The sequence below is a fragment of the Scyliorhinus canicula genome, chromosome 4 (assembly GCF_902713615.1).
Source record: "Scyliorhinus canicula chromosome 4, sScyCan1.1, whole genome shotgun sequence".
In the NCBI taxonomy this organism is placed as follows: Eukaryota; Metazoa; Chordata; class Chondrichthyes; order Carcharhiniformes; family Scyliorhinidae; genus Scyliorhinus; species Scyliorhinus canicula.
Window position 1 is genome coordinate 96,136,060 of NC_052149.1, and position 14,875 is coordinate 96,150,934.

Sequence of the window (14,875 nt, forward strand, 5' to 3'; positions counted from 1 at the left end):
CCGCTAACCCCGTCCCCATAAACCACGAGTGCCCCACGGGTGCCACCCGTGCTGGGGCCTCTGTGGTTTGTAGTATACATAAACGATTTGGAGGAAAATGTAGCCGGTCTGATTAGTAAGTTCGCAGATGACACCAAGGTTGGTGGAGTGGCAGATAGTGTTGAGGATTATCAGAAGATAGAGCAGGACACAGATAGGTTGGAGACTTGGGAAGAGAAATGGCAAATGGCGTTTAATCCGGACAAATGTGAGATAATGCATTTTGGTAGGTCTAACATAAATATACCGTAAATGGCAAAACTCTTAGGAATGTAGAAAGAGATCTGGGCATGCAGGTCCACAGGTCTTTGAAGGTGGCAACGCAAGTGGACAAGATAGCATACGGAACGCTTGCCTTCATTGGATGGGGCATCGTGTATAAAAACTGGCAAGCCATTCTACAGTTGTATAGAACCTTGGTAAGGCCGCACTTGTAATATTGCGCATAATTCTGGCCGCCACACAACCAGAAGGATATGGACGCTTTGGAGAGAGTGCAGAGGAGGTTTACCAGGATGTTACCTGTTCTGGAGGGTGTTAGCTACGTGGAGAGGCTGAATAGACTTGGACTGTTTTCATTAGAAAGACAGAGGTTGAGGGGTGACCTGCTTGAGGTCTGCAGGATTATGTGAGGCATGGATAGAACGGATGGGCAGGCACTCTTTCCCAGAGTGTAGGGGTCAATCACCGGGGGCCAAAGGTCCATGGGGCAGAGTTTAGAGGAGACATGCGAGGCAGGTTTTTTACTCAGAAGGTGGTGAGTGCCTGGAACACGTTGCCAGGCGAGGTTGTGGAAGCAGATACATTAACTGCGTTCAAAAGGCATCTTGACAAACACATGGACAGGACGGGCATAGAGGGATACGGCACAAGGAAGTGCTGAGGGTTTTGGCAAAGATTGGTATCATGACCGGTACAGGCTTGGAGGGCCGAATGGCCTGTTCATGTGCTGTACTGTTCTTTGAATTGTCCCTCAGTATACCTGAACAGACGGCGTAGTGTGACAACTCGGGGGTTTTCACAGTAAGTTAATTGAAGTGTTGAAGTAAGCCGACTTGTGACAATAATAAAGATTATTATGATTATGGCAGCTCAACCGTGAAGGTTTTGGGGGAGGCGGATTCAGCTATGGTCGCTCCCCCTCGGAGGACAAGCGTAGCCCTGGTCAGCAAGGTGCCAATGCTGAGCCTTGCACACCACAAACCAGGCAGCTTTTCTTGAGAAGGGGTGTGAGAAGTGAAATGCACAAGTTATCCAAAACACTGCAGAGTTATGGGATGAGAATCGAGCTCTCCATTCATCGCTTGCTCTACAATGACTCCGTGCTTTGAGCATATAAGCTCCACTGCGAGAGTGGCTACTCGTGGAAAGCCATTTGTGGCACCATTTAGAGTGGGTGTATAAGCAGCATACAGATGTGCAGAGGATGCATGGCACATTCAGCAACATTGACAGTCAGTGGCTGAATGGCACAGCCATGAAGCGAATGCCAACTGCCACCCCAGCTGGTCACCTCCTCTAGCCCACCATGAGAGTGTTGAGGTGGTGAGAAATGATGTTGAGGGGGTCACTCCTCAGGTGCTTCAGTCATCATCATCTGCGCTTGTAGCCCCTTCGATGGGCAAAGCATCAGTGGTGTCAAGCCCCGATGTAGCCATTGTCTATATTAGAGTTCAGTGGTTATCTTTTCCATGTGCTTGTGAATACATCATTTTTATAGTTAAACAACTATATTTTCAGTGTACATCATTACAATGGTTATATCACAGAACACAACACTCAGAATCCTGCCTTTGCTTCTGCAAATGCAACTCAGCGACACTGATCAAGACAAAATTTGGGAGTTTTCAAATCTTTTCATCAAGTGCCCCTCTCTGGTTGACAGTCGACTGTTCATCACAGACAACTACATAGGAAGGCAGTGGCGTAGTGGAATTGTCACTAGATTAGTAATCCAGAGTCCCAGGGTAATGCTCTGGGGACCCAGATTCGAATCCCATCAGGGCAGTTGGTGGAATTTGAATTCAATAAAACTCTGCAATTAAAAGTCTAAAGACAAAGGCAGCAGGGTAGCATGGTGGTTAGCATAAATGCTTCACAGCTCCAGGGTCCCAGGTTCGATTCCCGGCTGGGTCACTGTCTGTGTGGAGTCTGCACGTCCTCCCTCTGTGTGCGTGGGTTTCCTCTGGGTGCTCCGGTTTCCTCCCACAGTCCAAAGATGTGCGGGTTAGGTGGATTGGCCATGCTAAATTGCCCGTAGTGTCCTAATAAAAGTAAGGTTAAGGGGAGTTGTTGGGTTACGGGTATAGGGTGGATACGTGGGTTTGAGTAGGGTGATCATGGCTCGGCACAACATTGAGGGCCGAAGGGCCTGTTCTGTACTGTTCTATGTTCTATGTTCTACAACCATTGTTGATTGTCGTAAAAACCCATCTGGTTCACTAATGTCCTTTCAGGAAGGAAATCTGTCGTCCCTACCTGGTCTGGCCAACATGTGACTCCAGACCCTCAGCAATGTGGTTGACTCCTAAGTGCCCTCACGGATGGACAATAAATACTGACCCAGCCAGCAGCACCCACATCCCATGAACGAACAAAAAAAAAAATCCAAAGAATTTCCAATGTCCTGATACTGTTGAGCAGGGACCATGTAATCCTCCTGATAACATTGCTCTGTATTTATAGCAACATTACCCGTGTAAAAGATTGAGTAGTCTGAACAAATCACTGTTGCTTCACAGCTCCAGGATCCCAGATTCGATTCCCAATGGGGTCATGTCTGTGTGGAGTCTGCACGTTTTCCCAGTGCCTGCGTGGGTTTCCTCCGGGTGCTCCGGTTTACCTGTCACAAGCCCCGAAAGACGTGCTGTTAGGTGAATTGGACATTCTAAATTCTCCCTCTCTGTAACCGAACAGACACCGTAGTGTGGCGACTAGGGGCTTTTCACATTAACCTCATTTGCAGTGTTAATGTAACAATAAAGATTATTATTATTAAATTGTGGAAAACATTCACTTAAAAGTTTGTTTTTTGCATGTAGATGATAAGTAATTAGTGCCAGAAAAGGCAGATATTAAAGTACGAAACAGAAGTTGGATATCGCTTAGTTTCCTTTTGAAGTTTACACAAAATGGAATGAAGTATTGTTGCAAATAGAGGTTTAAACAAACTTTCAACTTATTCAATTCGCTCAACACAGTGAAAGAATATTGTCTTTTAACTGATTTGAAAGAAATAGATCTTGCAGGCCGTGATAAATAAACTGTCTAATGCCGATTTTCACTATGCTGACGTGATGGTTAAAATAAATGACCCCATGATGAGAACTGAAGATTGGAGGAGTGCTCTGTGTATTGCATTTAACTTGAATTGGAGATTGAAATCTCTCTTGAAACTCAAAAATAATGAGCTGGACCAGTGCCAGATCACAGCAAGCCCTTTGTGAAGTGACTGTGCCCTTGTGTTATCGTGGGATATTCAGCTTCTACACTGTTCACACTCTTGCTCTGCATATATCTTGTTTTCTTTAGTTCTGATCACAGAATAAAATTTACCGTCATTCTGCTGTACCATTTTGTATAATCCATGTTAGAGTTTGAGTTGCAGGGCCGCATTCAGGTTGCCGCACTTGTTATTCTGAATTTGATTAATCCTCTTATTGTACTAACAAAGGGGAAGAAAATCCCGGTTGCTTGTCGGGCTGAATTTTTCTCAGATGGATTATTTCACGTTGAATTAAATAAAACTAATCTGACATGTCAGATAATCCTGGAGAAAAACACAATTAAATGTTGAATTTGGGACTTTGTCAAATTATTCTTGACAAAAATCTAGCATAGGGAAATAATTAGTAGATGCTCAAATCATTTCCAAGTGTCACTTCCATGATGGATTTATTTGTTGGCTTTCTTTGAAAACCAGAAGACTGTCAGCTGAGATAACTGTCCATCCACAGGCATTACATCGAAACAAAAATCCCAGTTACTTGACGTCAAGCAAGGAGGATGGGAGAGGATGTTTCTCTGAATGTTAAATCGAAAGTCTATTGCTAAAGATTGCAGGAAAGCTATCAGAATGCCTGGGTGCTTTTAAAATAGGGCTTTGTACCTGTTGGAAATTATCCTGCATCGGATGCTGATTCTGTGCATTGTTGCACAAAGTACCATGATCTCACAAACCTTGTTCAACAGTGTATTCTTAATATCAAATTTAGCTATGGTGCAGAGCAGTTTGAGCTTACATTAACACTGAACTTCTTGGCGGTCAATTGATGTTGGAGAGATGGAACTGTCTGAAACAAAGGGCAGTGAGACTACTACCTAGAAGGAATCTAATTTCTCTTCACCCCAAAATCGACATCTGGCTTCTATGTATTTCGACAACCCAGGACTTAGATTGCATTTTTTAAAAAACTTGCATTCATATAGCGCCTTTCACTACCTTGGGATACTGCAAAAGCGCTTTTCGACTCATGAAATACTTTTGCCATGCAGTCAACATTGTAATGCAGGAAGTGTGGCAGCTGGTTTAAGAACAGTAAATTCCCATAGCAATGAGATAATGACTAGTCAATCTATTTTAGTGTTATTAATTGAAGGAGGGATATTGGCCAGGTCACCAAGGAGCATTCCAATCTTATTATTTAAAATAATACAATGGGATCTTTTACATCCACCTGAGTGTGTAGACAGGGTCTGTCCAAAATATAACTCCTCTGACAGTGCAACACTCCTTTAGTACTGCACTGGAGAGTTAGCTTAGGTTTTGTGGTCACGTCTCTGGAATGGGACATGAATCATTTGGTTTGGTTTATTGTCACATGTACCAAGGTACACTGAAAGGTACTGTTCTGCGTGCAGCTCAGGCAGATCATTCCGTTCATGAAAAGAAAATACATAATAGGGCAAACATAAAATACACAATGAAAATAACTTTGTAACACTGAGTCATGAGGGGTATTAGCCAATCACAGCCAGCACCTTATAATATAATTGCAGTGTCCATTCAACCGTGCTACAAGTAGTGTGACTGGGAGTCATTGAATCATAGAATTTACAGTGCAGGAGGCCATTCGGCCCATCGAGTCTGCACCAGCCCTTAGAAAGAGCAACCTACTCAAGCCCACACCTCCACTCTATCCCCGTAACTCAGTAACCCCACCTAACCTTTTTGGTCATGGCCAATCCACCTCACCTGCACCTCTTTGGACTGTGGGAAGAAACCAGAGCACCCGGAGGAAACCCACGCAGACATTGGGAGAGCGTGCAGGCTCCGCACAGATAGTGACCCAAGCCGGGAAACGAACCTTGGACCCTGGAGCTGTGATGCCACAGTGCTAACCAGTGTGCTATCATGCCACTTGTCAAGGTCAATACTTCCTAATATTCTGACAGATTTTTGCAACAAACAGCATTCAGACTATTTTAATGTTAGCTTTACTTATCAAGACATCCATAACACTTTTATCCCAAAGTTTTTAAAAAAGCTATGAATTTTAATCATAAAAAAGTTATGAAATTCAATTATTAATAAAATAGCTAGCAAGTAGAAGCATTGGAGCAGCAAGAAATATGATACAAGTACAAGTCTGGATTTTAAGAACTCAGAAGAAAATGTAGCCTGCTGCATTTAAGCTTTGCTCTATCTCTTGTTTATGCATGCAAGTAAGGTTAAAAAATGGCAAACGTTTATTCTAATTTTGGTGCAATGCTTATTTAAGTTTTATACAGGATACTTTCAATTATTCTTATGTACCCTAACTTTATTAGGCCAATTGCTATTCTGAGCCCACTCAGATAGATGTACAAAGCCCAAACATATTCAGTTACTTCATCAATGACCTTTCCTTCACCATAAGATCAGAACTGGGGATGTTTGCGGATGACTGCACAATGTTCAGTACCATTCGTCACTCCTCAGATACTGAAACAGTCCATGTCCAAATGTAGCAAGACCTGGACAATATTCAGGCTTGGGATGACAAGTTACATTCATGCCAGACAAGTGACAGGCAATGACCATCTCCAACAAGAGAAAATCTAACCATCGTCCTTGATATTCAAGGGCATTATCATCGCTGAATCCCCCACAATCAACGTCCAATGGGGTTTACCATTGATCGGAAATTAAACTGGACTAGCCATATAACTACTATAGCTACAGGAGCAGGTCAGAGGCTAGGAATCCTGCAGTAAATAATTCACCTCCTGACTCCCCAAAGCCTTCCCCAGTCTACAAGGTACAAGTCAGGAGTGTGATGGAATGCTCTCCACTTGCCTGGATGAGTACAGCTCCAACAACACTCAAGAAGCTTGATTTCATTCAGGGTAAGGCTACCCATTTGATTGATACCCCATCCACAAATATCCACTCCCTCCTACCTCCACCACCAATGAATAGTGGCAGCCGTGTGTACCATCTACTATGTGCGCACTGCAGGAACTCACCAGATTTCCTTAGACAGCACCATCTAAACCCATGACCACTACCAGCTAGATGGACAAGAGCAGCAGATATATGGGAATGCCACCACCTGCAAGTTCCCCTCCAATCTACATCCTGACTTGGAAATATATCACCGTTCCTTCACTGTCGCTGAGTCAAAAGCCTGGAACCCCTTCCCTAACAGCACTATAGGTTTTACCTAAACCTCAAGGACTGCAGCAGTTGAAGAAGGCAGCTCACCACCACCTTCTCAAGAGAAATTAGAGATGGGCAATAAATGCTGGCCAAGCCAGCATTGCACAGGTCCAATGCATTAACAAAAAACATACAGCACAGGCTCAGCCACCAGAGAGGAGGAAGAAATAAAGAGGGTGTGTACTCTCCCCTGTTAACTTGTTTGGAACACTGTGGGTATAGAAATCAGGGAGAAGGACTGTAATAAAATTAATAAGTTTAAGAGGAGGTTCTGAGTGGTCTGGCAGGCTTAAAAGTATACTGATCTCCAGGGCCAGATGAAATGTATCCCAGGATGTTGAGTGAAGAAAGGGGGGAGTAGCAGGGACGCTGGCAATTATTTTCAATCCCTCTGTGGCCACGGGAAATCTGCAAGAGAACTGGACGATAGCCAATGTGGTGCCATTATTCAAGAAGGATGGAAGGGATGAACCAGGAAACTACACGCCAGACAGTCTAACCTCAGTGGTGGGGAAACTATTGGAAGCAATTCTGAGGCAGAATTAATCTGCATTTGGAGAGGCACGGATTAATCAAGAACAGTCAACATGTTGTTAAGGGGAGGTCATATCTGAGCAACTTGATTGAATTTTTCGAAGAGGCGACCAGGTGTGTAGATGAAGGAAATGCATTTGATGTAGTCTACTTGGACTTCAGCAAGACTTTTGATAAGGTTCCACATGGGAGATGGATAGCGAAGGTAAGACCCCATGTGATTCAAGGAAATTTGGCAAATTGGATCCAAAAATGGCTAAGTGGCAAGAAGCAGAGGGTAATGGTAGAGGGGTCTTTTTCTGACTGCAAGTCTGTGTTCAGTGGGGTCCTGCAGGGATCAGTGTTGGAGCCCTTGCTGTTTGTGATTTATATAAATGATTTAGATATAATGTAGGAGGGTTAATCAGTAAGTTTGCAGATGATACGAAAATTGGTGGGGTGGTAAATAGCGAGGATAGCCTTCAATTACAGGAGGATATAGACAAGCTGGTCAGATGGACTGATCAGTGGCAAATGGAATTCAATCCGGATAAGCGTGAGGTGATGCATTTGACCAGAACAACCAAGACAAGGAATGCATGATAAACAGCAGGATCCTGGGAAGCACCGAGGATCAGAGGGACCTTGGTCTGCATGTACACCAGTCCCTTAAGGCAGAAGAGCAGGTTAAGCATTGTTAAGAAGGCATATGGTATACTTGCCATTGTTAGCCAAGGCATAGAGTTTAAGAGCAGGGAGGTTATGCTGGAACTGTATAAAATGTTGATTAGGTTACAGCTAGAGTATTGTGTGCAGTTCTGGAATCCACATTCTATGAGGGATGTGAGAGCACGGTAAAGGGTGAAGGGAAGATTTATCAGGATGTTACCAGGATTGAAGAGTTTTAGTTATGAAGAGAGATTGGAAAGACAGGGGTTGTTTTCCTTCGAGAGGAAACTGAGGGGGGAAGGTTTCAGATATACAATTATGAGGGGCATAGATAGAGCAGACAGGAAGAAATGTATTCCCTTGGTGGAGGGACCAATGACCAGGGGGCATAGATTTACGGTAAGGGGTAAGAGGTTTAGAGGGGATGTGATGAAAAACTTTGTTACCCAGAGGGTGATGGAAGCTTGGAACCCGTTACCTTACAAGGGTGGTGGAGCCAGAGATCCTCACAACATTTAAGAAGCATTTAGATGAGCACTTTAAAGGCCATAGCATAGATGGCTATGGGCCGAGTGCTGGAAAGTGGGAGTCTCATTTTTTGTTAAGAATATTCTGCATTTATTTTCCCTGGATTTCAGTCTGCAACTTTCTGGATTTTCCCCACTTTCTCCTGTCATTAGTGAAAGTCTATTTTTCTTGAACTGTTCTTTGATTTTAGTTCTTGGATAGTCAGGAAAAGATAGCATGCATAGTTAAACTGAGAGAAGAGGGAGCACAGGTGCAAACATGCCTGGTTAAATGAAAGGAAAGCAGAACAAAGCCATTGAGAAATTGGAGGAAAAGGACAGGCATAAATTAAAATGGACAGTACTAAAAAGGGACAAAAAGGAAAAAGAAGCTGAAGTGATGAGATAATAGATCATTTGTTTCTTTCTGTTTTAATATCGTCCCTGCCACAATGCACAATATATTTTTACATAACAAGTGATATATTAGCCATCAAGCAGAATAACAATGGCAAGAGACCTTAAAAATAATGGTGTGCCAACCATCTGACCATAGAACTCAGATTTTCCTAAAAGGTTTCTTTGGGTGATTAATGTGGGCTAAGGAGCTTCTAAAATGGTATCACATAGCCCAGCTGACAGCTGGAATCAGTTGTGCAGGCCTGGTATGATAAGCATAACTGTTGTTTTGGGCTTTCCTTCCCTTACTCTCAAGTTCTTCACCTGAGCAACAACTCAGACCTAGTATTTTTCATTTTTTTTTTAAAATATAGAGTACCCAATTCATTTTTTCCAATTAAGGGGCAATTTAGCATGGCCAATCCACCTACCTTGCACATCTTTGGGTTGTGGGGGTGAAACCCACACAAACACGGGGAGAATGTGCAAACTCCACACGGACAGTGACCCAGAGCTGGGATCGAACCCGGGTCCTCAGCACCGTGAGGCTGCAGGGCTAACCCACTGCACCACCGTGCTGCCCTGTATTTTTCATTTATAATATGAAACTTTTTTTCATATTTGAAATGCCAAAAATATTAAATACACAAGCAAGTAATTGGCCTGATTTATATAATAGCTGTACTGTATGTAGAAAGTCTTTCAACGAGGTTCTTGAGTACTCAAATTATTATCCATTACTAAGCTAGTCTTTCCAAGGAAACTGTTTTTCCACATTGTATTTCTTTCCTAAAAATAAACAGTGGCTAGTCCACTTTATCTTATCCTTGCTTCAACCACCTGCTGATAACTCAGTTCAATGATCAGATTCACCCACTTAAATTTCACCAGTTATTCTGATTTATGTGTGTAGTGTAGGTGTATCTGGCACAGCAAGGGTTAACGTGGGACTGGGAAACTGTACCACCCACAGTGTGGTTTAAAGAGATACATGACCTGAGATGCGAGTCAGTGGAGGACTGAACAGAAACCTGTGTAGTAGCAAGCATGGAGTTAGCTCGGAGCTTGGGCTATATCCTATATATGTCTTCATACTTGCATGTTATCAGTGAACATTTTGGCTGGAATTTTCCAACCCACCCACTGGGGGCTCCCCTGCAGCACGGTTGGTGAACCACTGAATTCCCCGTTCATAACGGCAGGACCAGATGATTCTGCCAGCGTGAGGGGCTGGAAAATTTCAGCTTTAATGTCCAACCACACAGGACTCAGAACCTCTTTGTGAGATCTATTGAGCATACAATACAAATGTTTTTGAAACACCAGTTGCATTCAAACTGACTTGCTGTTTGTATTTATCTGGATAGATCACCCAGGTATTTTTCTCGAAGCTAATTTAGCACCTCTTCTAAATTAAAACAGATCCTGCTGGAAGTACTCAGTAGTGGGCTGCATCTGTGGAGAGGGAGACAGGGTTAACGTTTTCAGCCAAACCTGCCTCTTCTTCAGGTCATGTTAGGTCAGGTCTTTGCAGAGCCACGGAGGCTCTATGAACCTCTAAAATAGCAGATAGGACTTGGATCTGCCCCCCACTTCCAAAATACCCCTATAATGTTATAAGTAGGGGAATGGGGACAGGGTGTGGCTCAAACATGGGGAAACCCAAACTTAGCAGGCTATGTGAACTCAGTGCTAAGTTCACACCAAACCCATTTTCACTGTAACAAGGGTCTAAACCTGCAGTGTTGGAACCACAAATTTATGGAGATGTAAAAATGTTCATAAAGGGGGCATAACATCTGTGTCGAGGGTGGGGAGGTCTCTGGTACAGAGGTAGATGCAGCAGGGGAGGTTGGCATTGCTGAACTTGCTTCATTATTATTGGGCGGCGAATGTGGTGGGAAGGAGAAGGGGTAGAGTGGGTTAGGATGGAGGAGGAATCTTATAAGTGGTTTGGTTTGAGGGCTATGGTGACGGCAGCTCCGGGTAGGTATTCAGATGGCCTGGTGGTGCAGTCCACGGTGAACATACGGGGCTGGATTCTCCGCCCCGCCGTGCCACATTTCTGTTTTACCCCGCCGGTGGGATGCTCTGTTACGTCGGCTAGTCAATGGGGTTTCCCATTGTGGGGCAGCCCCATGCCGTCGGGAAAGCCCCAGGCTTCCGGCAAAATGGATCATCCCGCCAGCAGGGAATCCAGCCCATGGAATTAGTTGAGGGGGAATTTTAGGGTTGAATGGACTCGGGCAAGAATGAGTGGGTTCTTTCGGGGGGTAGCAGATGAGTGTGAGAGGCGTGGGAGGGGGCCAGCAAATCACACGCACATGTTTTGGGGTTGCAAAAAATTGGGAAGATTCTGGGCGGGAGTGTTCGCGGTCTTAGGCAGGATAGTGGAGGAGAAGGTGGGCCCGGACCCTTTAGTGCCGATATTTGGGGGTTTCAGAGAAGCCGGAGCACATGGGGATGAAGAAGATCGATGTCATGGGCTTTGCCTCTCTGATTGCACGGCAGTGAATTTTGCTGGAGTGACGGTCGGCACTGCCACTGGGGGTAGCAGCTAGGTTGGGTAATCTGTACAACCTACTGCGGTTAGAGAAGAAAAAGTATGAGTTAAGGGGTTCTTCAATGGGGTTTGAGGAAAGGTGGTGGATAGTTGTGGCCATGTTTGAGGGGCTGTTCATCGCATGGGAAGGGAGGGGGGATAGGGTGAAAATGGGGAAAAATCTGTGCAGACTGTATAGTTGATTATTGGGAAGTATGTTTCCCAGGGCGTTTATTCACTGTAACCTGTTTTGATACATGTTTATAATAAAATACATTTATAAAAAAAAAACAAATATTGTTAGTTGACAAACTTCAAAAGCTATTAAAATATCATTATTGATGGTTGACTGCTTTCCACAACCTACAATTATCACTGCAGGTGTTCCCAAGTTCACAGTTTGATTTACAGCTCAAAAAGGTTATTAAAAGATTTGTTGGTTTTGATAAGTGGTTATGAATACAAGTCCATTTGTTTTTTGTTAAAGAGATTAACTATTTGAGGAATTTTTTAAAGTTTGAATGGACATTCATGAATAGAAGTGTTTTTTAATATAGTGAAGGCTTTAACAGACATTTAGATGTCTACTTTATTTAACGTCAGGCTACTCAGTTCCACCCATTTTGGAAATTGGGTGAGTTGGCATAGAGGATGTAAGGGCAAAGGAGGGCAGATTGTCATGAGTTGGTATGGGGGTATAAGAGGGTGGGGAGCATGGGTTGGCATTAAGGTGGCACAGGATTAAGGTGGCACAATGAATGAATAGGGAATGATGGTGTTTGAGGGATGGAGGGTATAAAATTTAAGGAAACGAGTGAAGTGACCAAATAGGAACTGATGGGACAGTTGTTCTATGAGGTGGGTGTGGTGAGCCAGAAAATTCCCAACTCACGCTCCCCACCCTGGGAGCAAATCTCCAACCCATTACTCTGTTTCTCACTCAAATGCTACCAGGCCTGCTAAGTATTTCAGGCACGTTCTTTTTTATTTCATATTTCCCGTATCTGCAACATTTTTCTTTTACTTTTTTAGCTTTCCTCACCTTTATGCGTTGAAGGTCAGATTGAACCAGAGTAAATATATTGAAACAAAAATTGGTACAATGAGTTCGACTATGGTTTGAAACATTTTTTATTCGCTTATGTACACAGTGGTTTAAAGAGGTGGGCACTAGACACTAATACACCTTGAGCACAGGATTCAAGACGATTCATTGATAGATTGAATGACCATTTTTAATCATTGACATTTCATACGATAACTCATGTTGGGTTAATTCACCAAAGAAATTACCAGAAACAAATGTATTTACCAAAATAAGCCCTGTATGCTACACCATCTGTTTACCTTAAATTTGACTTGTACCATGCATCTTGAACTTGAATTGTGTAGTGTGAATGAGACAAAAGTTTAATCTATGGATGTATATGGTGCTTCAGTATGATAGACTGCAAAGCTAATACATGGATTCCCAAAAACAAAATAATTGATCACTTGAACAGAAAGGACCTTTAAAATTACAATTTACCTCCAGAGACATGGGGCGGGATTCCCGGTCCACCAGCCACATTTTCCTGGGTGGTGTGCCCTCGCCGGCAGCAGGATGCCCCGTTCCCGCCACCTACCAATGGGATTTATCACTATGGCCACCCCACGCCGACTGGAAACCCGAAGGTGTGCGCCCCATGGTGCCTGGTGCAGATCCAGGCACTTGGGGTGAAACGCTACAGGAGCGAAACCTCATATGAGTCATAGAAGCATTGATAGAAGGTCGAAGAGGAGGAGGTCATTTGGCCTATCAAGGCTGCTCTGCAATTCATTATGATCATGGCTGATCATTAAGTTCAATACACTGATCCTATCTTCCCCCCATATCCCTTGATCCTTTTAGCCCCAAGAGCTCATTTTGCCCAATTGCTCATTTGATTACCTAGATGCCGGTGTGGGCGGTTGAAGCAGAGCAGGCTGCCATCCTGGTACTCCCTGGCACCTTGACATTACTAGCCTGGAACCCTGACTGTGCCACCCTGGGGGCCTCCCAAAGGTTTGGTGGGGGTGGGGGTGTCAGAAACGTGGAGGCTTCAGCTCGCCAGCAGGAAATCCCTCCAAATGTGGCCTCGACAGAAGAAACTCCCCGAATCCAAAATAACAGCAAAGTCCCGTTGGATAGAGGGATGTTTCATGGCACTACGGCCACTGAGAAACACTCCACTCTACACACGTTCAGCAGACTTTAATGACTGTCTGCTGAATCGCATCCATGGAGTGCATGTAACCTGTATCGTTCTAGTGACAGACTTTAACCTGAACCTTAGAACAGGTCATTCACTCCTGAAGTGTGTCAATCGTACATTCTGCCACTCAATTGTTATTATGGCTAAAAATTCCCCCTCCTGTCACAAATCGCCAACAGATCCACCCCCCCAAATGGAAACTGTCCCACATAATGATCTGCTTCACATTTTGCTGAATTTGTCCTGTTTTATTCTTTCTGGAAGAGGAAATGGAATTCATTCAGAGCACCACTGTCAGACCAATTAGGAAGAAATTTATGCTTATGTAGTAGTTTTTACTGCATTCAGATTTCATAAAACCGATATCCAAATGCTACCTTAAATACCATGTCGAGTCAGTTAAATATTCTTGGCTGGTGAACCACTTGTGTCATGCTTTGCGATGGGAAACAATATCTGATTTCTTAGTAGTCGCAAAGCTGCATGATAGGCTCAAGTAATTCTCATACTGCTTAAGCTATAAAAAGCCATCTTCTATACAGAAGAACATTTCTAAGGACCTACATGAATACAGTCCGCAGGGAGAATGAGTAAAACAATTCATCCTATGAATTAAAATCACTCATACTGAAGGTACATGATGAAACAACATAAATTGTGAGAAAATAAACGTTGATGTATTCTTTCTGCAGGTTAGTGTTTTTTTTTAAACAATAATCTTGAAGTTAGTCTGAAGCCACTCATGAAATGTATTAAATTTAGAATATATATGAAAAGATGAGACAGAACAGTAACGCTGAGGACTTGTTCAAATTAATTAAAGAGAAACTTATGAAAATATTCCGCAGAATTTTAACTATTAAAGATACTATCTACTTATTATTAAAACAGTATTTTAATATCATCTCAAGGAACATTAACTAATGATTAACAGCATATAAAAGGTTATTTTTAATAAATTAGCTAAAGTGGTGATAGAAGATAACTACTATACTTATAAGTTTCTTAGTTATATTACATATATTTATCTGGTGTGCAAATCTATATGACCATGTTGAAACACAAATATCCTTCATTGAAAAGTAAGATCAAACTGCGCACAATATTCCACTTGTAGCCTCACCAAAGCTCTTCACAATTATAGAAGGATTTATATTCCTGCGCTCTAATCCCCTTGCAGTAAACACTTAAGTTAATTAAAGAGAAATTTATGAAAATATTCCACGAAACTTTGTGTTCACAGATTGGATATGCAAATACATGGTGTAGATAATGATGTATCACTCGCATTAGACGAGAGAAAGAGGTTGGAGCAGCATGTTCAGATGCAACA

The 14,875-nt window shown here is 43.0% G+C and overlaps 1 protein-coding gene across 8 annotated transcripts in view; it reads right to left on the reverse strand.

Annotated features, from left to right (window-relative positions):
• Positions 1-14,875, reverse strand: part of crb1 (crumbs cell polarity complex component 1) — a 210,470-nt gene that overhangs the window by 143,340 nt on the left and 52,255 nt on the right. Inside the window, exon 1 of one of the 8 annotated variants that reach the window (XM_038794866.1) lies at positions 3,595-3,628. The exons of the other annotated variants lie outside the window; for them this stretch is intronic. Coding sequence (XP_038650794.1) covers positions 3,595-3,613 — 19 coding nt within the window. The 5' untranslated portion in view covers positions 3,614-3,628. Of the gene's footprint in view, positions 1-3,594; positions 3,629-14,875 lie in introns of those variants that run through there. 8 annotated transcript variants of the gene reach the window in all.